Source organism: Entelurus aequoreus, linkage group LG03 (genome assembly GCF_033978785.1).
Source record: "Entelurus aequoreus isolate RoL-2023_Sb linkage group LG03, RoL_Eaeq_v1.1, whole genome shotgun sequence".
Classification (NCBI taxonomy): domain Eukaryota; kingdom Metazoa; phylum Chordata; class Actinopteri; order Syngnathiformes; family Syngnathidae; genus Entelurus; species Entelurus aequoreus.
In genome coordinates, this window is record NC_084733.1 from 50,668,267 (window position 1) to 50,691,625 (window position 23,359).

The following is a 23,359-nucleotide window of genomic DNA, read 5'->3' on the forward strand; positions in this document are numbered from 1 at the left end:
GTGGAGGTTTTACATCTGTTACGATTTGTACTTCATTAAACTTTTTTTTGCGCACCCCCAGAGATATGACTGAAGTGGTCCACATCAAGGACAGAAAAGAGGCTATCCATGAGCTGAAGTACTCCCCTGATGGCGCCCATTTGGCTGTCGGCTCCAATGACAACTCAGTGGACATTTACAGTGTTGTGCAGCGGTACAAGAAAGTAGGAGAGTGCATCGGCTCCAACAGCTTCATTACGCACATGGACTGGTCCACGGACAGCAAGTTTTTGCAGACTAACGATGGCAGCGGTAGGAGGCTCTTATATAGGATGCCAAGTAAGTCTTGTTTATGTCTTGTATACTTACATTTTTACAAAATTATTCCAAAATTAAATTTCTGTCTTATTCCTGTGTTTTTTGAGGTGGTAAGGAAGTGACGAACAGAGAGGAACTGAAGCTTGTGCAATGGGCGTCATGGACATGTGTGCTCGGCCCTGAGGTAAATGGAATATGGCCCAAATATTCGGATATTAATGATATTAACTCCGTGGATGCCAACTTTAACAACCAAGTCTTAGTAACAGCCGACGACTACGGATTAGTCAAACTTTTACGATATCCGTGTATAAAAAAAGGTAAGGAAAACACGTTTACTCTTACTGTTACTCTTCCATTGGTGCAACCCATTCATTATATTTCTCCTAATTTTAGGTGCAAAATGTAAAAAATATTTAGGTCACTCGGCGCACATAACTAATGTCAGATGGTCACATGACTACCAGTGGGTTATAACGATTGGTGGAGCGGACCACTCAGTGTTCCAGTGGAAGTTTGTTCCTGAAAGAAAGTCAAAAGAAGCGCTGCACATTGCGCCGCAAGGTAAGGCAGGAAACTGTCTTTTAAAAGGTTGAACACAAGAAACCTTTCATTATGTATGGTTGTGAATATGCATGTTGCAATTTGAACATTTGTTTTGCTGAACAAAATACAAGATGCTTTATTTGTCATTGCACTGAACTACCACTGCATTTGCTGTGTAATGTAAGGATGGCAGCCCCCTAAATCAGGGGTGTCCAAATTTGGCCCGCAGATTAAACCTAAAGCGTGACTTCCCAAAGTTAATACATATTCATATTGACCTTTTTCAAGCTTACACAATCAATAATGCATGTCCGCAGGGCTAACTAGTTGCCATCTGCTCTTGTTATTTGTACGGATTAAAGGAACTTTATTATTTACATTTGGGCTATTTGTGTTTCACGGTTAAAATGGCTATGTTTGGCAAAATTTAACTTTGGAACTTGGTGGTAAAACGTTTGGCCATCCCTGGTACAAACACACTGACATGTTGTTTTTAACAGTTTTTAACAACTATTTGAATGGTTTTGACATGTTAAACCGTCATAGTAAATAATTCACATTCCATAATATTTAAAACACATCCAATTGATGCTTTGAAAGTATGATTGCATTATGATTTCCACAGTCATTATTTTTGCAGGGAGACAGCGCAGCTAGGCTCTCTAAAATTAAAGCACCACATAACAGCCTTCTTTTCATTTTCCTAATGGACTCGTTGTCAGGATCCGTCTTTTGCTTTCAGTCCAGCTTATTGCCTTTTCTTGGCCCGGCATCGCTCTGCAGCATCAGCATTCGGCTTGGCTAATAAATAGGATGGCAAACAATACGATAACACGACCAATCCTTAATTATATTCAAACAGGACAAAGTGACTTTTTACAAAATTTGATAAGCTCGCTATAACACAAAGCTTTTTTTCTATTTCCAGAAACCTTAGCGGACTCTAACAGCGAAGAGTCAGACTCCGATCAGTCAGACGTACCTGAAATGGACTCGGAAATTGAGCAAGAGACACAGCTCACATATAGACGACAGGTTTGTGATTGACTCAGAAAACCTTCCCCCCGAACATCGAGCTATGTTTATTTTCATCATTAAATATTGCACACGTCTCTGCATGAATTCAGGTTTATAAAGAAGACCTACCTCAGCTCAAAGAGCAGTGTAAAGAGAAACATAGAGCAACAGCAATGAAAAAGAGAGAGCGAGCACCTGGGAGTGGCTTGAAGCTGCACTTTATTCATGGGTGAGCACTCAATAATATCAACGACAAATAAATGGAGCAAATAAAGGTAGTGAATTCACTTCCTGAACTATTTGTATGATTTTTATTCAGCTACAGGGGCTATGATTGTAGAAGTAATCTGTTCTACACTCAGACCGGTGAGATTGTCTACCACGTGGCTGCCGTTGGCATTGTGTACAACAGACAGCAGAACACCCAGCGTTTTTACATGGGCCATGATGATGACATTCTTTGTTTGGCCATCCACCCACTCAAGGACTTCATAGCAACAGGCCAGGTAGCCTCATGCTTATATACATGAAGTGATCCAATTGTGGTATCTTCTCATTCAAAACTGATTTATGCTTATTCAGGTTGGCCGAGATTCCTCCATTCACATATGGGACGCAGAAACATTAAAACCAATGTCTGTGTTGAAGGGTTTCCACCAGCTTGGAGTGTGCACTTTGGACTTTTCAGGTAACATCTCTAGATACTACAGCAAAGAATCAGGTCACAATGTTTGGCATCTTGCTGTCATAGAGTAGCCAACATTAGGTTACAGCCTCTCGTAATGGGGCCAAGACAGCAAAGCACATTCATCATATTTTTGAATTTCACCAACCAAGGGCTAGCAAGGGCCATACATACAAACACCGCAGAAGCTTAATCTGTCCGTGCCAATGACATAGGTTTGATTTCTCCGTCACAGCGGATGGAAAGCGTCTGGCCTCAGTGGGCCTGGATGACAATCACACCATTGTGCTGTGGGACTGGAGAAAGGGGGAAAAGCTCTCAGCCATGTGGTGAGTGCACCTATTGTTTACATGAAGCCCCTATCCAGAAACAGAGAGAGCTTTGACAGACCTTTGTGTTAATTCTTAGGATCATTGGAACTTCTCTCTTTTAGTATGGACATTAATAAATGAGGATTAAATTGAAGCCACTTTGCAGTGTAGGGCTGACAGTGTGATTCATGGTAAGGAGACGGAAGAATGGGAATTGCCTATTAGATTAAGAGGCTGCTCCATTGCGACACTTAAGCCTGCCAAGGTTTGAATAGTTAGAGCAGGAGTGTGCCCCAAGGCTCCAACTGTATCCATAATAAATGAGAATTACTTTTAGGGCTTGTCTGCTTGCGCGACCGATGCTGTATGTCAGATTTTATTTTGACAAGGAGATGAAACTACGTCAACAATATACAATAGCTAAAACAAAAAACAATCAATACTGAAAGACCAAATGAAAAGTGATAACATACAACCACATTACTGATTCTCATAGCGCCTATTAGCTGCTTTAATACAAAACTGAACAATTACACAACCACAATGATAGAAATATGTAGCTATGAAAAAAAATCTGCATCTCAAAATATCTTTCTTCTTTCTTTATTGCTTAGCTCACTTGATGTTTACATTTAGTTTCAACTCGATTTAAAATCACCCTGACAAGTTTGAAGCAGTGTTTCTTTTAACTGCAAGTTCACAGACAGCTTGAAGCTCCACTAATCTTCTTTGCTCATCCTGGTGGGTGCAGTGCACTGAGGGGAACTGAGGGGAAAGATGCCTGAGAGTAGCCTTTCAGCTGGGAGGCAAAACGTGGGTGTGACTTAATTAATGGGATAGAGGCTGGAAGATGGGCAGAAGAATGGGAAATGTAGTTTACTGTGGTACCTTGGTTTTTGTTATTAATACGTTCTAAAAGACCTGTCAGGAAAAGCGATTGTTACAAAAAACGAATGCATTTTTTTCCATAAGAAATAATCCAACCCAATTCAGACATCCAAACATATTAACACATAACCTATTTTATAGAACAGGATTATAGTTTTATATGCAGAAAACAATGGGAAATACATTTAAATTATGGACAGTCAGAGCAGTATATTAGCTTTCTTTAGCTTCGCTTAACACTTTCTGTGTTTACTGTGTCTCCCTTGAACTGTTCCCCCTGAGACCTGTATTAACTGCAATCAGCACTACCTTTGTACTTCGCTACAAGATTTTTCTTGAATTCAATAGCCTTTCTCAACTTCTTTATCAAAGTGCATTCTTCACAGACACTGACTCACCAACGTTTTTGAGCTCTCCGCAAAATAATACACAGGAAAACGGAGTAGTTTGTTATGCCGTACGAAAACCGAGCCATTTTTTTACCAATACATTTTTTCTAATTCTTCAAAAACTGAGGTACCACTGATACTCAATCAGTGATTCTCAAACTGTGGTACTTGTACCACTAGTGGTAAATATTGAAACAAAGTGTTTCTGTTCAAACTGTGTGTAATGTTACAGTTGCCAAAAATGTTAAATAAACTTATTAAATAAAACTTCTGCCTTGGTTTTAATAAATACTTAGGCCTACTACACTACTTTATTTTAATGTTTGTCATTATGGTGGTTCTTCTTCTGTGTTTTCTGAGGTGGTACTTGGTAAAACAAGTTTGAATCAAAAAACACAGGACGAGATGTTGAACAGTCCCTTGTGCCAAATGTGGAGAGTACTCACTCGAGATGTCCTTGTTGTTGAGAGTGGTTGACAGACAACGTGGGGGTGTGGGGGGTGGGGTGTTCTTGTGAGTTGTATATGAGACTTGGTCAGGGTTAAATTCCAGGACAATTGGACAAGCGACACATCTTCAGTAGTGTGCCCTTGCATCATTGGGTGTTTCGGCCTTCAAACACTATACACCCTCCACAAAGGTGGCCCGCCGAAGGATGATCAGTCCTCAGCTTGTGTCCCGTGCTCAACTGTTCCTGAAATTCACCCTGTTATACTGCTGTTTTTGGGGCCCAACTGGGGTCCTTCCGCTTGAGCCAAATCCACTGGCTGCTTCTTTCGGCTGCCTCTGAGACTGCTCTGATGGTCCTCCGCAGGGCCTGACCGTGGCTGCCGAGTTCCCTCAGCAGTCTGATGGTAGACGACGCCACAAATCCTCTGCATCCCACTTCAACTGGATAGACTTTGGTGTTCCAGCCACGCTGCCTCGCTTCTTCTGCTAGCTCTGAGTAGCGCAGCTTCTTACGTTCATAGGCCTCCTCCACAGAGTTCTCCCATGGGACTGTGAGCTCTATGACGTAAGCAGTCTTCACCGAAGGGGACCAGAGCACCAAGTCTGGCCTGAGGTTGGTAGAAGCAATCTCAGGTGGGAAAACCAGTTGCTTGCCGATGTCTGCCAGCATCTTCCAGTCGCGGGCCCTGTATAGGTGTCCTGCTTCTGGTTTGGTGGAAAGCTGTTTGGGTGTTTTCCCGCCCTCTCGGACAAACATTGTTGTCTTCATGGGATTGGATACTCTTGGTGGCAAGGAGTTGACGGCACCACGCATACTCTCCAGGGCTGATGCCAAGCTCTTGAGGACCTGGTTGTGTCGCCAGGTGTATCTCCCCTGCGTTAGGCTCGTCTTACATCCTGTCATGATGTGTCTGAGGGTTGCTGGAGTTGGGCAGAGGGCACAGATTGGATCCTCGCCATACCACTGATGGAGATTCTTTGGTGATGGGAGCACATCATACGTTGCTCTGATGATAAAGCTGATTTTACTTGCTTCCATCTGCCATAGCTCCTTCCAGCTTATCTTTCTCCTCTCCACTCCTTCCCACTGCATCCATTGCCCCTGTTTGGCGAGAGAGACAGCCTTCGCACTCCTTAAGACCTCCTCCTGGCGACGCACCTCCTCCACCACCAGCGTCCTCCGCTCTGATGTTGTAGCATTTTTCCAGGATGGTTCTCTTGCAGTCAGGCCAAAGCCTCCTCTTCCCTGTTGGACCTTTCCCACGATGTCTCTGTGCCTCAGGGCTGCTGTAGCTTGCTGCACCGCATCGGATGGTGTCCACTTCCGCCCAGTTACTAGGGGCGGTGCAACAGTACTAATGGTCTTGTCTCTGGAGTCCTTCAGTGTCATCTGGAGTCTAACTTTAGAACACTTGTATTCCTCAGTTAGACTAGTGAGAGGTAGCTCCAGGATCCCTTTGCCGTAGAGGCCGATGTTACTTAGACATTGTGGAATGCCAAGCCACTTTTTTGCATATGAAGTGATGGTTCGCTCCATCTTCTCCACAGTGGTTACTGGAACTTCATACACAGTGAGTGGCCACATTGTCCGGGGGAGGAGTCCAAATTGTAGGCACCAAAGCTTCAGTTTCCCTGGCAGTAGAGTCTTGTCTATGTTATTCAGGCTCTTCGCGATCTCTTGCCTTAGTTGTTCTATTTGTTGTTTGTCCTTGAGGCTTGCATTGTACCATCTGCCCAGGCTTTTGACAGGCTGCTCAGACACCGTTGGAATAGGGTCTTTGCCGATGTAGAACCTTGTATCTCTCAGCACCCCCTTGATTATGGAGATGCTTCGAGATTTACTAGGCTTGAATTTCATTCGGGCCCACTCGATGTTCTCCTGCAGCTTTCCAAGTAGACGCTTAGTGCATGCTGCAGTAGTGGTTAGTGTTGTCATGTCGTCCATGTAAGCCCTGATAGGTGGAAGACGGAGCCCAGCCCTGGTTCGTTCACCACCCACCACCCACCTTGAGGCCCTCATGATGACTTCCATGGCCATTGTGAAAATCAGGGGTGAAACTGTGCAGCCTGCCATGATGCCTACTTCCAAGCGCTGCCATGTTGTAGTAAAGTTGGCTGTTGTGAAGCACAGCTGCAGGTCTTGGAAGTAGTTCTTGACCAGTGTGGTGATGGGTTCTGGTACAAGGAAGAAGCTAAAAGATTCCCAGAGAAGTTCATGGGGAACTGAGCCAAATGCATTGGCCAGGTCGAGGAAGGTTACATGAGGATCTCTCTTATCCTTCTTGGCTGCTTGGATCTGATGCCAGATCATGCTTGTATGTTCTAGGCAGCCAGAGAATCCTGGAATTCCAGCTTTCTGTACAGATGTATCAATATATTTGTTCTTTACCAGGTATGTGGACAGCCTCTGAGACACCACGCTGAAAAAGATTTTCCCCTCAACATTGAGAAGACAGATTGGTCTGAACTGGCTGATTTCCGATGCATCCTTTTCTTTAGGTATTAGCACACCACCAGCCCTTCGCCAAGCCTTGGGTATTCCTTGCTTCTGCCACACTACCCTCATGAGTTTCCATAGAAAGCGTAGTACATCCGGTGCGTTCTTGTAGAGCTTATATGGTACTCCGTTAGGTCCCGGAGCCGATGCTGCTCTTGCTCGTCGGACTGTGTTCTCTACTTCTTTCCATTTCGGAGGGCTAGTGTCCAGGTTGAATACAGGTGGTTGAATTGGCGGGATTTCAGGTGGGATGACTATATGCTCCTGCCTTTTTGAGTCGTGGTGAATCTTTTCCAGGTGTTGCTCCAGTTCCTGCTTTGATGTTTTCAAAGTTCCGCTTTTTTCCTTTGTGAAGAGGTCTTTGACAAACTTGAAGGGGTCTTTATAGAAACGAGTTCTTGTGTGTTCTTTCTTCTTGCGAAGCTTCCTCAAGTTTTCCGCTCTCCGCAAGGTTGCTAGCCGGCTCTTGATGTCTGCTTGGAGTAGCATGAGACCTTCCCTCTCAGCGTCGTCTGCTTTTTTCCATAGCTTTCTTATCTGCCTCCTCTCTCTGATAAGCCTGTCGATCTCCTGCTGCCTCCTGGATTTAGCTGGCGGTGGTAGATTCTTTCCACTTCTCCCTTTGCTCACTCCAAAACGTTCTTGTCCGTAGTTGTAAATTATGTCGCCCATCTTTTCGATCTTTCCCTCTGCTGTGCCTGTTTGTTGCTCCAGGATTTCTGTAAGGTCCCTGTTGATTGTCTCCCATTCTTTCTTGTCAACAGATTTGGGCCACTTTACACCAGGTTTGTGCCCTTTGATCTTTCTCTCCATTGGAGGTCTTTGTGGTTGTGCGGGCTCCTCCACCAGCATGTCTGTGCTTGTATTACCTTCTTCAGATACAGGGGTGCTGATGCTCTGCGAACTTTGGTTTGTGTCCCGTCGCTGTGCTTCACTCGACTGACTTGACTGATTACTTCGTAACAAGTATTGATCAATGCGAGGCCCTTGTCTCTGCTCTCTCAGGCACCTTTTCCTCCCTTGATGGATCTTTAAGCCCGTTGTTGATGTTACTTTGTTCCAACCACAGATGCACACCTGAAGCTTGTGTCCCACTGCTGTTGTTGCTGTCTCGTGTGTTGTGCTCTCCTTGTTCATAGTGATTTCCGTTCCTAGGTCAGTAACCGTGTTGTCAGCCAATGAGCCATCTTGCGCCCCCGCTCTCGCAGGCTCTAGGGGTATTTTCCTTTGTTTACTTTTCGTAGCATTTTGCGGGTGTCTCCAATTAGCTGAATCAGCGTTGGGGACTGCCATCATGGGGAGCTAGCCCATGACAGCCCCAGTGGGGTCTGTTCCCTCCTGTCAGCTGTCTCTCCAAGCTGTCACATGGACTTTCCCATGTTGTCAGCTGTCCTTTCACAGCCGTCACTGGACGTGTCCAGACGATCAGAATCAAAAAACACAGGACGAGATGTTGAACAGTCCCTTGTGCCAAATGTGGAGAGTACTCACTCGAGATGTCCTTGTTGTTGAGAGTGGTTGACAGACAACGTGGGGGTGTGGGGGGTGGGGTGTTCTTGTGAGTTGTATATGAGACTTGGTCAGGGTTAAATTCCAGGACAATTGGACAAGCGACACATCTTCAGTAGTGTGCCCTTGCATCATTGGGTGTTTCGGCCTTCAAACACTATACACCCTCCACAAAGGTGGCCCGCCGAAGGATGATCAGTCCTCAGCTTGTGTCCCGTGCTCAACTGTTCCTGAAATTCACCCTGTTATACTGCTGTTTTTGGGGCCCAACTGGGGTCCTTCCGCTTGAGCCAAATCCACTGGCTGCTTCTTTCGGCTGCCTCTGAGACTGCTCTGATGGTCCTCCGCAGGGCCTGACCGTGGCTGCCGAGTTCCCTCAGCAGTCTGATGGTAGACGACGCCACAAATCCTCTGCATCCCACTTCAACTGGATAGAGAACCACTGCTCTATTTAATTATTTGTTTTCACTTCAGTTTATGTTGTTACTTCTGCTGGCATAATAGGTTTCGTTATTTGTGTACACATTCTTATTTGTTAGCAGGATAGCTGGAAGAGTTTTTTGAAAAAAATGTATATGTAGCTTTGTCATGACTGAAACACAAATTGATTCACACTGTTCATTCGCTCCTGCACATTTTGTGTTTGCAATTGCACTACGAGATCTCAAAATAGGCCACACCACACAAGTTGTGTGTTGTCATAAAAAAATATTTTTTTATTTTATTTGTATTCATTAATAACAATGTTTGTCATATATCCAATGATATTCACAAGACTTCACCTTCTCAATAGAAACTGACTGCTCTGTTGAACATATTTTAATGCTATATAAAGTGGACCCTCGATGATTCTCGAACAGGGTTCGCTGACCGAAACGTTTGTATAGTGAAACAGATTTCTCCATAAGAAACAATGTAAACATGGATAATAGGTTCCAGCCTCGACAAAAGTCCCTATTTTGTATGATAAAATACACACTTTGAAGACAGTATGTTGTAAATATATATATATATTGTATATGTATCAAAATAACATAACAAGTGGGTAATGGCTCAACAATCTATTTTTTTTTCATCCAAAACACGACAACAACAACAACAGCCATCTGTCAAAGCGTCCGCACATGCAAATCCCTTTGGTGCACTTCAAAATGTAACCGTTCATGTTGCTACAGTAAAAAACCTGAAATAATTTTACCTTGTGTCCTTGAATATTTGTGACATTTGTTAAACAGTATGGAAGAGGTAAACAAGCATAGCGTCCCCTTCCACATGTTCCAGCCACCGCTAGTGTCAGCACAAACTAGCAGTGTGAGGCGGCCGTCCATTGGGTTGTTGTGTTCCGGTACTGCAATCTCCTTTGTTGTAATAAAGATCCCCTCTGGCATATTTTTCCAAAAATGTCTGGTCTTACCACAGTAGCCGCTACTGCTCGCTAGTGTTACCATATCTGAGTTATTGTGTAGACATATGGGGAAACAACTACAAATGTGCGCTTCTTTCACTAACAGTGTTACAGAAAATATCAATTAGAATAATGCATAATGTTGGATATAGAGAACATACAAATCCTTTATTTATTGAATCAAAAATAGTGAAATTCATCTACCGAGTGCTTCTGCAAACAGCTAAAATGTTGTACAAAGAAAACTATAACCTGCTTCCCAAGAATGTACAACAATTTTTCTCAACAAAAGAGGATAAATATAACCTTGGAGGAAACTCTAATTTAAAACATTTGTATGCACGTACAACACAGCATATCAGTATGTGGAATTAAATTATGGAATGGATTAAGCAAGGAAATCAAACAAAGCACTAATATGATTCAGTTTAAGAGACTGTTCAAACTACAAGTGTTCACAAAGTACAAAGCAGAACAATTATGATAAACATCTTGAACCTTTTTTTTTTTTTAAAAAGAGCGAGTGAGAGATAATGATTATTTATGTAATTAATATTTGTTTACTTACTTATAGTATATTTATGTATTTATTATGTATTTATTCACTGTTCTGTTACACACAGAGAACCAAGAAATGGGATAGAATTGCCATGAATGAAAAGGGGTAGGAATAAATAAGCTCTGCTTCTTCCTACTCCTTTTCAGAAGTGCTGTAATGAAACAACTTGAAATATGTGATGCATTACATTTAATTGTATTGTATGTATGCTCGAAATAAACTGAAACTGAACCGAACTGAAACCGCCCCACCCCCGACAACGCCCCCCACCCCCCACCTCCCGGTATCGGAGGTCTCAAGGTTGGCAAGTGTGATCAGCAGGCATGCTGCACCCGACGCTGTAAATGACAGCTCCTCTTTTGAAACTTTTCTAAACACCCACGGCTCATCTTAAATTATTCTTCCGTGCAGGTTCGAGCATGGTCGCTTCTGGACATCAAGTCGCCATATAAATGTCCAGCCTTCACTCAAATGATAGCCTCGGAAATGCTATAACCGGCTCGCTGCTTCTCATTTAGCTACACGAGCAACAACTTTTCCATCTGCTCTTGCGCACCTTCTATCCGTCCTTGCGAAGATATTTATATCCCTCGGCAAAGTCAGCCACCATATAAACATTCTTTTTAATAATTGTTGCAATTGTGGTCTTGTTTCTTCAATATCTGTGAGCAATACCATTAGCTCGGCTGTTACTGTTACTCGGCTCAGAGTCGCCAAGACACAAAAAAGTCTCCAATAACACCGGAAAAAGTCACTCGATTTATCGAAGGTAGCTGTTTACAAAAAAAAGTCACCAAGAGGATAGGAAAGTCGCTAGATCGGAGCAAAACATAAATAGGATCTGACGTTGGGGGCCCTTTTACAGGAAGTGTTGTCATCAAAATGGCTGCCCCCACAGCGGTTTTAGCGGCAAATAAAATGAATAAATAAATGAGAAAATTAATGAAGCGATCGCACACTGAGACATTGGTCGCACACCAAGGCATATTGGGCTGGATCTAAATGTTCGTAGACCGAAAAGAACAAAATTAGAGGCGTTTGTGAATCGAGGTTCCACTGTATATACAAACCCCGTTTCCATATGAGTTGGGAAATTGTGTTAGATGTAAATATAAACGGAATACAATGATTTGCAAATCATTTTCAACCCATATTCAGTTGAATATGCTTCAAAGATAACATATTTGATGTTCAAACTGATCAACTTTTTTTTTTTTTTGCAAATAATCATTAACTTTAGAATTTGATGCCAGCAACACGTGACAAAGAAGTTGGGAAAGGTGGCAATAAATACTGATACAGTTAAGGAATGCTCATCAAACACTTATTTGGAACATCCCACAGGTGAACAGGCAAATTGGGAACAGGTGGGTGCCATGATTGGGTATAAAAGCAGATTCCATGAAATGCTCAGTCATTCACAAACAAGGATGGGGCGAGGGTCACCACTTTGTCAACAAATGCGTGAGCAAATTGTTGAACAGTTTAAGAAAAACCTTTCTCAACCAGCTATTGCAAGGAATTTAGGGATGTCACCATCTGCGGTCTGTAATATCATCAAAGGGTTCATAGAATCTGGAGAAATCACTGCACGTAAGCAGCTAAGCCCGTGACCTTCGATCCCTCAGGCTGTACTGCATCAACAAGCGACATCAGTGTGTAAAGGATATCATCACATGGGCTCAGGAACACTTCAGAAACCCACTGTCAGCAAGTACAGTTGGTCGCTACATCTGTAAGTGCAAGTTAAAACTCTCCTATGCAAGGCGAAAACCGTTTATCAACAACACCCAGAAACGCAGTCGGCTTCGCTGGGCCTGAGCTCATCTAAGATGGACTGATACAAAGTGGAAAAGTGTTCTGTGTCTGACGAGTCCACATTTCAAATTGTTTTTGGAAACTATGGACGTCGTGTCCTCCGGACCAAAGAGGAAAAGAACCATCCGGATTGTTATAGGCGCAAAGTTGAAAAGCCAGCATCTGTGATGGTATGGGGGTGTATTAGTGCCCAAGACATGGGTAACTTACACATCTGTGAAGGCGCCATTAATGCTGAAAGGTACATACAGGTTTTGGAGCAACATATGTTGCCATCCAAGCAACGTTACCATGGATGCCCCTGCTTATTTCAGCAAGACAATGCCAAGCCACGTGTTACATCAACGTGGCTCCATAGTAAAAGAGTGCGGGTACTAGACTGGCCTGCCTGTAGTCCAGACCTGTCTCCCATTGAAAATGTGTGGCGCATTATGAAGCCTTAAATACCACACTGGAGACCCCCGGACTGTTGAACAACTTAAGCTGTACATCAAGCAAGAATGGGAAAGAATTCCACCTGAGAAGCTTAAAAAATGTGTCTCCTCAGTTCCCAAACGTTTACTGAGTGTTGTTAAAAGGAAAGGCCATGTAACACAGTGGTGAACATGCCCTTTCCCAACTACTTTGGCAGGTGTTGCAGCCATGAAATTCAAAGTTAATTATTATTTGAAAAAAAAAAAAAAAAGTTTGAGTTTGAACATCAAATATCTTGTCTTTGTAATGCATTCAATTGAATATGGGTTGAAAAGGATTTGCAAATCATTGTATTCCGTTTATATTTACATCTAACACAATTTCCCAACTCATATGGAAACAGGGTTTGTAAATTAATAGAATATGTGTCCTGTGCATTACATTGTGTTGATCTACAACCATGCATGTCAAGTTTTTAAATGTATCACATTTTCAAGTCTAGACATGAACTATTAACTCTGCTCTTTCATATTGCATAGGAACAAACTGCCTAATTAGTATATAAAACAATTTCTAAGCTATTTAAATGAATAGTGTAGTGTCTGTATGTCAGTCTTTCAAGTGCCTTTTCTAGTTTTGTTACCATGTTTGCCTGTCCTCTCAACAAGATTACACAAAATTAAGTGAGCAATCTCCATAAAACCTGGAGGAGGAGTGGACGTTGATGCTGAGCTATACCATTTTGCATAATGTAGGATTTGGAGCAGATCCAGTTGGTTTCGTCAATAATGAATATTGTTGTGTTTCCAGTGGAAGCAAAGACAAGGTCTTTGTGGTGAAAATAAATCCCTACCTGCCTGACAAGCTCATCACTGCCGGTGTGAAACATATGAAGTTTTGGCACAAAGCCGGTAAGACACACACTTATTGACGCTGACAAGCAGCCACACTAACAATCTGAAGTCTGGCTTGGCTGCGAGGTATCTTACAGTGCATCCAATCTCTCAGGTGGTGGACTAATTGGGCGCAAGGGAAGTATGGGGAAGACAGAGACTATGATGTGTGCTGTCTACGGTTGGTCGGAGGAGATGGTCTTTTCAGGCACGTGCACCGGTGATATTTGCATCTGGAGAGACATGTTCCTGATGAAGACTGTCAAAGCCCATGACGGCCCAGTTTTCAGTATGCATGCGCTTGAAAAGGTAATGAAAGAGCTTTGTAAAGCAAATTTAAAGCATCCAAAATCATAGTTGAACATTATTCTGTTTTCCTAAATGAATGGTGTAATTGCTGGTGACATGTTTATTCAGCTGTAAATAGACCATTATGCTGTCACTGCAGGGATTTGTGACCGGAGGAAAGGATGGTATAGTCGCGCTTTGGGATGACACATTTGAAAGATGCCTCAAAACCTATGCCATCAAGAGGGCAGTCCTAGCTCCAGGCTCTAAGGGTAATGTCGTCATCTAGCACCAGATATTTTATACATCTGTCACTGCAAAGCCACTGAGCACATTCAGTGGCCCCCGTTGAAAGACGTCCGTCATCCGTCCCGGTTGAAGCAGAAATAACTTATTTTTTATTTTCTTAACTCTGTAGGCTTGCTTTTGGAGGACAACCCATCCATACGTGCCATATCGCTTGGCCACGGCCATATTCTAGTAGGAACCAAGAATGGAGAAATTTTGGAGGTGGACAAGAGTGGCCCTATTACTCTGCTTGTCCAGGTGTGACTTAGAAATTCTCATCCATTTAAGAATATATACCATAGCTCTGGATCTGAGGCACAAATAACATTAAATAGAAGTTATGATTTGGAAGTCTACAAAATACTGTATATTCAGTGGCAATTGCTCTAAAACGGCAAGGAAAGCTTAACTTCCCCCAAAATGTGAAAAAAATAAGTGGTCAAATAAGTGTAATTTTGTGTTTACAATTCATTTACCTAATATGCGCTAGAATGTGTTTAACCTTCTTGCAGAATCAGCTAATTTTGTGACTGCTGACGCAACTTTCTTGTCATTCATTGTGGTAGCGTCATAGTGCATTAAACAGTGTTAAAGCTGATCGTCCTTTGACTTCATTGGGTAGCATTGAGTGAGTTGTTCCACTGCACCCAAGCTTTGGATATTAGATAAATGCTCGGCTTTGTCCCTCCCATTGGATGCTTAGCGTCTCTAGAAGTGGATGGAAAATTAGCTTAGCCTAGGCCGACCCTCCCGGGTTTCCCTGGAGTTTTACAGACGTCAGTGCCTCTCCTAGCGATCTCCCGGGGTTAATATTCTCAGATTTTCACCCTAACAATTGAATTAAAAGTGTACCTTATCGGTACTGCAATAATTGTCCTCTATAGCCTGCACAAATCGCATGCCAGCCCAGCCACATGTTGTATGCAGCTTCTGCTTGCTAATGTAGGAGACAGCAAGGCATACTTGTTCAACAGCCACACAGCTTACACTGACGGTGTCCGTTTAAAACAACTTTAAAACTGTACTTTAAAACTGTTACGTTACAAATATGCGCCACACTGTGAACCCACACCAAAAAAGAATGACAAACACATTTCTGGAGAACCTCCACACCGTAACACAACAAAAACACAACACAGCAAATACACAGAATCCCATGCAGCCAATCTACATTATACACCCCCCCTACCGCCAAACCCCCCCACACATCAACCCCCCCCCCCCCCCCCCCCTCCATGCGTCGGTTGGGGTTGGGCGGGGTTTGTTGGTAGGGGGGGGGGTAGACCGGAAGAGTTAGGGCTGCATGGGATTCTGGGTGTTTGTTTTGTTGTGTTTATGTTGTGTTACAGCGCGGATGTTCTCCAGAAATGTGTTTGTCATTCTTTTTTGGTGTGGGTTCACAGTGTGGCGCATATTTGTAACGTAACAGTGTTAAAGTTGTTATATACGACCACCGTCAGTGTAAGCTTTGTGTCTGTTGAACAAGTATGCCTTGCTATCACTTATGTGTGCACTGAGCATGCTGAAGCTGTATTCAACATGTGGCCGAGCAGGTACGCTGTTGGAGCAGGCTGTAGAGGGCGCTAAAGGCAGTACCCTCACACCCTGGAACTTGGGAATCTCCCGGATAAATTGAGAGGGTTGGCAAGCATGACGCTATCAGGCGCAATCGCGGGTCGCACTATCATTAAATTTTTATATTAAGGTGCGGGCCGGGGCGTGTGTCTGAGACCCCTGGTTAAAACATAGCACAAAGCGAAAAAAGCTGTGTATGCAGTGTTATTTCGTTTTAAATTTTCAAGAGTTTTGTGGCTCCCATTGTTTTCTTTAATTTGTGAAACTTGTCAAAATGTCTCTTTGAGTGGTAAAGGTTGCCGACCCCTGGCCTAGGTCCTCATGACGATTGGATGATCTGTCTGAGGCTGAATTCCTTTTTGAATGACAGCAAAACGAGTGATTGAGCTATCTTGAATCATAAACCGCTGCCAGAGTATTTTTCATGTGTCATATTATTGTTCTGAGTTGATGTACAGAATTTTACAATCCTGTAAGTGACATTTTTTTTTGTAAAATCTAGGGTCTCTGTATCTTTTATCTGTTATTGGAGAGTTTACTTGTGTTTAGAGAGAAGCTGAAAATGAGCTTTCTCCCACTTAAAAGACCAGCAGCCGCCAAAGTTTATACTGTATTTCAATAATTGTGCTTTTAATAAATCCAATATATGTTTCATTTTTATAAAATATCTGTAAATGTTCTGAACTTCTGCTTTCACAATGTTGTATTAAGCACAATAATGTGCCCAGAGGAGTTGTCACAGCAGACTTATTCTAACCTTCCACGGCTGACATCATGTTTTTCTTCTTTTGACTACAAACTATTTGATGCTCAATCACCATCACTTCTGCAGCCATTTTGCCTCAAACTCCTTCAGGACATGATTATTACAGTTTTACATAAACAAGCTTGATTGTAAATTAATTCATTATTGTGCCCATTTCAAGTTGTAATTGATTTGTCAGTATTTGGGATAACACATGCAAATATACAACTTAGCACTCCCTCTTATTTAACACCTCTGCTGTCTGCTGTCTTTTACACTGATATAACCCAAATAGATGGCCATAAACAAGAAAAAAAAATGGTGCTCCTTTAGGTACAATTGGTCATTTAGCTAAGTGGCCCTGCACTGTGTCCTTGTCTTTAAGCTGTCAGAGTAGTAACGATTACTCTTATTTATTATATTTTGAGGGATTGGGCCAATCGATAAGGGGAGAGTGAAGTAAAGGTTTTCTTCAGTAAGCTGTTGCACAGATAATTTAGATAATTCTCAAAACTTGTAGCCACATTTAAAGCCATTGTTCATTGTTAAAACACATACTGGATTATACTGCCCTTTTGAAAATACTAAGTATGTCATTCAGGGTCACATGGAAGGTGAAGTGTGGGGCCTGGCCACCCATCCCCATCTCCCTCTCTGTGCCACCGTCAGTGATGACAGAACTCTGCGCATATGGGACCTATCCCCCAGCCACTGCATGTTGGCCGTGCGCAAGCTAAGGAAAGGTGAGTCACCAGCTGATGAGTGTACAGTATTTCCTCTTCTTTTAGCCTGACTGCGGGTGCATCGGTCCCGGGTCATTGGTAAACACCTTGTTGTCCACAGGTGGCCGTTGCTGCTGCTTCTCCACTGATGGCAAAGCTTTGGCGGTCGGTCTAAACGACGGCAGCTTTCTCATTGTGAACGCAGACACTCTGGAGGACCTGGTGTCCTTCCACCATCGCAAGGACATCATCACAGACATCAAATTCTCTCCAGGTTTTTAGTTTAAATCTGCTTACATTGTTACATTGGCACCATCAATCCCTAGAAAACATCATCCTAATGAGTTTATGTCACTGAAAAGAAAATCTGCTATAATGTTGTCTTCCTTGGGATTGAGAAATCTAAAACCCAATGAGTGTCTCTGCTCAGGTTGTGGCAAGTACCTCGCAGTGGCATCAGGTGACACTTTTGTGGACATTTACAATGTAATGAGCAGCAAACGCGTTGGGGTGTGCAAAGGATGCCTCAACTCCATCACCCATCTGGATTGGGACAGGAGAGGTAAATGTCCCTGCCGCCTTCATAGTTAATTTTTTTTAATTTTTGCTAAAAAAAAAACAATTGACTCCTTCATTAACAGGGAAACTACTCCAAGTGAATACTAGTGCCAAAGAGCAGTTTTTCTTTGAAGCTCCTCGCGGAAAGCGGCAGACCATCCCTGCTGCAGAGGTAAGGAGGAACAAGAAGCAGTCGAGAAGTAGTAGTAGTCAAGTTTTTTACTGAATAAGGAAAGTCAGTGAGGTGGAACACTGCATAAAATAAGAAACTCTTTTGTTGAGCCATTTAAACTTTGGCACAGACTGGCAAATGATTGTACCTCACTCACATAGTTTGGGTCTTGCAGCCACCATAGTGATACTTTTGTATGTAGAACATTAATTAATGAGGCAAAAATGGTCTTAATTATTTTTTTCCAAATTCTTGGTATTTAAAAACAAGTGTGTCTAAACTTTTTCGACAAAGGCCACATATTGAAAAGTCAAAGTATGCAATGGCCAATTTGATATTTTTTTATTTTGTAAAATAATGCTAAAAGCATTATGTATACAATATTTAAAGATACAAATTTGTGACAGCTTTGTGTTATAGGTGACAATTCCTTTTTTTTTTCTCATTACATTACAACTTTTTGCTCTTTTTTTTCCTACATTTTTAATGGGTTTTTATTTTTCGATAATATGGTTTTAAGTGTTGTACACGCATACAAATGTTTTAAATTAGATTTTCCTGATAGGTTATATTCCTCCTCTTTTGTTGAGAAGAATTGGTGTACAGTCTTGGGTAGCCAGTTATAGTTTTCTTTGTACATCATTTTAGCTGTTTGCAAATTCACCAAGTCGTTGAATTTCAATATTTTTGATTCAATAAATAAAGGGTTTGTATGTTCTCTATATCCAACATTATGTATTATTCTAATTAATCTTTTTTGTAGCACTGTTAGTGAATGAAGCGCACATTTGTAGTTATTTCCCCATATTTCTACACAATAACTCAGATATGGTAACACTAGTGAGCAGTATAATATATGAAGTGATTTTTGGTCCAGAACATATTTTGCTTCATTCATTATTGACGTGTTTCTTGCTACTTTATGTTGTATATTTTTACATAAGGTTTCAAGTTAATTTTATCATATATTATTAAACCCAAAAATGTGTTTTCTTTTACCCTTTCAATTTCTACTCCGTCAATTTGTATTGATATTTGACTTTCCTTTCTACTGTTACCGAATATCATTGTTTTAGTTTTACTGAGATTCAAAGATAGTCTGTTTTTGTCAAACCATCTTTTTAATTTGTTCATTTCTTCTGTTATTAGTATTAGCTTCTGTGTGTTCTCTCCTGAACAAAACACAGTTGTATTATCTGCAAATAATACTAACTTTAAGTCATGTATAACTTTACAAATGTTGTTTGTATAAAGATTGAACAATTTTGGTCCAAGTATTGATCCCTGAGGTACGCCACAAGATATTTTTGGCTTTATCTTCATGTATTGCTTCCTGTTTGTTAAGTAGCTTCTAACCCAGTTCAAGACCAAACCTCTGATTCCATACCTTTGTAATTTGTTTATTAAGATACTGTGATTAATTGTGTCAAATGCTTTTGTTATATCCATAAAGACTGCAGCAGCACATCTTTTGCTATCTATTGCATTGGTAATCTCTTGCGTTGTTTCGATTAATGCCATTGATGTTGAAATATTGACTCTGTATCAATGTTGGTTGTCTGTGTTTCATTTTTATTTATGAATTTGTCCAATCTGTTCTTAAACAGTTTTTAAATAATTTTAGAAAATTGTGAAAGTAGAGAAACAGGTCTGTAGTTTGTAAACTGGTGTTTGTCATCAGTCTTATAAATTTGTAGATGAATGTGCACCTGAGTAAAGATTTTCTTGTTCGGTAATCCCTTGGAGCGTTGTAATTTTGTAGTCGAATGTCAACGTTTGTTTTCCATCAGACTCCATTATCGTTGTTGGGGTTGCTGGGAGTTCTGATATTCGTCCAGATCCTTGATGTCTTTGACAACTAGGACTCTTGCTTGTGGACCTTCATTCAGCTTTATGTAGACTTTGCAGTCGGCGCTCCGTTCCATGAATTTTCCCCCGTTTCCTCAAGTCGTGTGCTTTTTTGGCGATTTCACCATTGCGTTTAGTGAGATGCACGTTCATGTACACATTTGTGCCCTTCAGTTTTTTCCCTTCGTCAGCAATGCCATTTTGGATTTCCTGTTGACGAGCTTAACGGTGGTGACCGGCGTGGTATTGTTGCCTCTTCTATTCAGTGGTGTTAATATCGACATCAATTCCCTTTGATTGCAGAAAGTTGACCACATGTTGCTCTGTTGAAGCAGTGTCCATGTCATCTCGTTCTCCTTTGTTGTCAACTGCTCTTGCATAGGATCGAGGATTGATGCGTAGCCTTTAAATGATTATGTCATTCTGTCGTGTAAACTGATCCACTTCCTCTTTGATGTTTTCCAAAACACTGCTATTCCCCAGATTAGTGATATCTTGTTGTTATCTGGCATTGACCTGTTGTCTCAATGCAGCCATCTCCTCCCAGAAGTTATTTAGTTGCAACTGTTGCCGCAACGTTCCTATCTCCGTTCTAACGATCTCCACAACACTGCTGTTGTCCCAATGGGTGTTGTCTTGCTGCTTGTCATTCGACTGTTGGCGCAATGTTGCATTCTCCTCTTTCAGCCGCCAGATATTTTTTCAGGCAATCCAAATTTTGGTGATAATACTCCATTGAGTGTTTGCAATCCACTATTAAAACGGAGAGAAGAAGAATAAGCAAGTAAATATTTTGATTAGTTAGTGCGTAATACTCAAAAATTTGTGGACTCAGAAACTACAGTAACACAGTATACTATATTTAATTTTACAGTCTCTTGTTTATCTCTGTTAATTGGTTCTGGACAAGATGGCAATACACATATTTCTGCTAAGTAGGAATCATTATATGGATTGAAAGCGTGATGTGGAAACGCAATGCATTGTGAGTCTTGCTGGACTCTGAATTGTTTATTTACATAGGTGAATGCAAGACTCTGTGTTTTTCTTTTTTTCTTTAGCAAGTTCAAAACATGGCGCAAACGTGCGGCATCATGAACTGCCACAATCGTGGTCATGATCTCTTCGGGGAAAAAAAGGATTTGATGAGATTATTCTCAATAAGGACGTTTATTTTTACACTTAGCAGGCCGCTGCTGCAGTTCTCGCGTATCTAGTCTTCCATATACATTTATCTATGCTGTACGCACTAACGTTCCAAAACCGTAAATCAGGCCATATATGTCAGTAGCCAAACGAAGAGCCTTTTAGATATATTAATAATTAAATATGGTACATCCATGATATATAATCATATATAATATGTTAATAATATACATCCATCGTGGGGGTCGTGGGGGTTGAGCCTAACCCAGCGCCATTCGGGCAGAAGGCGGGGTACACCCTGGACAAGTCGCCACCTCATCGCAGCACCGACAACACAGATAGACAGACAACATTCACACACTAGGGCCAATGTAGTGTTTCCAATCAACCTATCTCCAGGTGCATGTCTTTGGAGGTGGGAGGAAGCCGGAGAACCCGGAGGGAACCCACGCAGTCACAGGGAGAACATGCAAACGCCACACAGAAACACCCCGAACCTGGAGATTGAACCCAGGACCTTCTTATTGTGAGGCACACACACTAACCCCTGTTCCACCGGGCTGCCCTAGTAATATACGATATAATAATAATATAAAATAAGATAATTAAAGATGCATAAATAATCGATGTATTAATCGAATCGTAGCTCCTGAATTTTAATCAAACCGTGAGGTGCTCAAAGATTCCCACAAATATATTAAATTTGAGATACATCACAAGATTTTGTCGAATTGCGCCTGAAAAAAAATCCAGAGTATGTCCGGTGGGCTACATTATGGTTGTCAACTATGTATTTTGAGTGGAGGATGTGTTTAGAAATAGATGCAGTGTGAATGGCTCACTTTTCACATTTATTTCAGTGTTTTGAGATATTTTTGTTAATAACTAGTTTTGCAAAGTGTCATGTAAAGTCATCCACTTTTCTGCTTGGTTAAGGTGGAGAAGATCGACTGGAGTATGTGGACGTGCGTCCTTGGCACATCTGTTGAGGGTGTCTGGCCTGTGATCAGTGAGGTCACAGAGGTGACGTCTGCTTGCCTTAGTAATGACAAGAAGGTGCTTGCTACAGGAGATGATTTAGGATACATCAAGCTCTTCAGATACCCAGTCAAAGTAAGATGCAATGCTTAATGTGAGATGGTAGTTTAATTATTGGAGTTTAAATCATAAGTTCATGACAAGTGTTATTTGTCATTCCTAGGGGAAATTTGCAAAGTTCAAACGCTATGTGGCCCACAGTACCCATGTTACCAATGTGCGGTGGACCCATGAAGACAGCCTTTTAGTGACGGCTGGCGGGGGAGACACCTGCCTCATGATCTGGGCTCATGAGCCTGAAACCCATCGGGAACTCAGACAGTGTGACAGCGAGGAGTCTGACATCGAGAGTGAGGATGATGGCGGTATGAGAGCGGGCTCTTTGAGCTAAAGTATGTCCAAATTGTACCTACTGCTGTATCGGTGTTGTTATTCACCAGGTTATGACAGCGATGTGACAAAGGAGAATGAGATCAACTACACCATCAAAGCCTTATCCACCAACATGCGCCCCATGACTGGTGTAAAGCCTCACTTGCAGCTGAAAGAGCCTTCTGTCGATGAGAGGTATTCCTCAGTGAAGTTGTTAAAACATGAAAAATATACCTTCTGTGTGTCCTAGACCTCTTTTATCAACATATTTTCTATTCTAATCTATAATACCCACCCTTTTAAAATAACTTGCACCTTTTCTGCTCTTCTTCTTTCCTGTAATGGCTGCATTCTGTTTATTGTCCTGCATGATTCTTTTATTCCATCTGAAGACAGGGTGTAGTCAGGTAAGATGTTTCATGTTTGTGGCTGTTTCATCCCAGTATTGCTTATAGACACATACAAGTCCAAGTTTTGCTAATACTGGGGAAGGATAGTTGTATATTATATATTTTTGTATTTTCCAGTGTATTGAAAATAATTTAGATTTGTCCTTAAAGAGCCTGATTTACTAAAGGTTTGCGTGTACTAAAACACGTGCAAACCTGATAGCACACGCAAAGCTGATCTACTAAACATGTGCAAAGTGAGCAGAACAAGGCATGCAATCCATTTTGCCTCCCTGTCTTCATTAATATGTAGAATATATGCTGATCATCAAAACGGCCACAATTCTGTTAGGAGAAGATGCAAATATCATTAGTTAGGACACACAATGTGATTAATCAACACTCATCAGTGTTTGCGCGCACTATTCAGCTTTTTTTTTTAGCACGTGTCAGAAGGACTTGCAAACTAACAGTTCTACACACAACTGCAGGATCAGTGCTCCCGCTGAAAAACGATCCTGCAAATATTACTGAAACGCT

At 41.7% G+C, this 23,359-nt stretch overlaps 1 protein-coding gene across 3 annotated transcripts in view; it reads left to right on the top strand.

Moving 5' to 3' along the window:
• Positions 1-23,359, top strand: part of eml5 (EMAP like 5) — a 119,861-nt gene that overhangs the window by 70,394 nt on the left and 26,108 nt on the right. For all 3 annotated transcript variants that reach the window (XR_009825315.1, XM_062042075.1, XM_062042076.1), the window contains 19 exons: positions 62-318; positions 405-617; positions 694-861; positions 1,772-1,878; positions 1,971-2,089; positions 2,180-2,366; positions 2,443-2,548; positions 2,781-2,874; positions 13,596-13,696; positions 13,794-13,987; positions 14,127-14,238; positions 14,385-14,512; positions 17,176-17,317; positions 17,418-17,570; positions 17,727-17,858; positions 17,938-18,026; positions 21,957-22,133; positions 22,222-22,423; positions 22,499-22,625. Coding sequence is in view for 2 of the 3 variants with exons in the window: in XM_062042075.1 (XP_061898059.1) it covers positions 62-318; positions 405-617; positions 694-861; positions 1,772-1,878; positions 1,971-2,089; positions 2,180-2,366; positions 2,443-2,548; positions 2,781-2,874; positions 13,596-13,696; positions 13,794-13,987; positions 14,127-14,238; positions 14,385-14,512; positions 17,176-17,317; positions 17,418-17,570; positions 17,727-17,858; positions 17,938-18,026; positions 21,957-22,133; positions 22,222-22,423; positions 22,499-22,625 (2,808 nt within the window). In the remaining variant the exon portion in view is untranslated. The remainder of the gene's footprint in view (positions 1-61; positions 319-404; positions 618-693; positions 862-1,771; positions 1,879-1,970; positions 2,090-2,179; positions 2,367-2,442; positions 2,549-2,780; positions 2,875-13,595; positions 13,697-13,793; positions 13,988-14,126; positions 14,239-14,384; positions 14,513-17,175; positions 17,318-17,417; positions 17,571-17,726; positions 17,859-17,937; positions 18,027-21,956; positions 22,134-22,221; positions 22,424-22,498; positions 22,626-23,359) is intronic.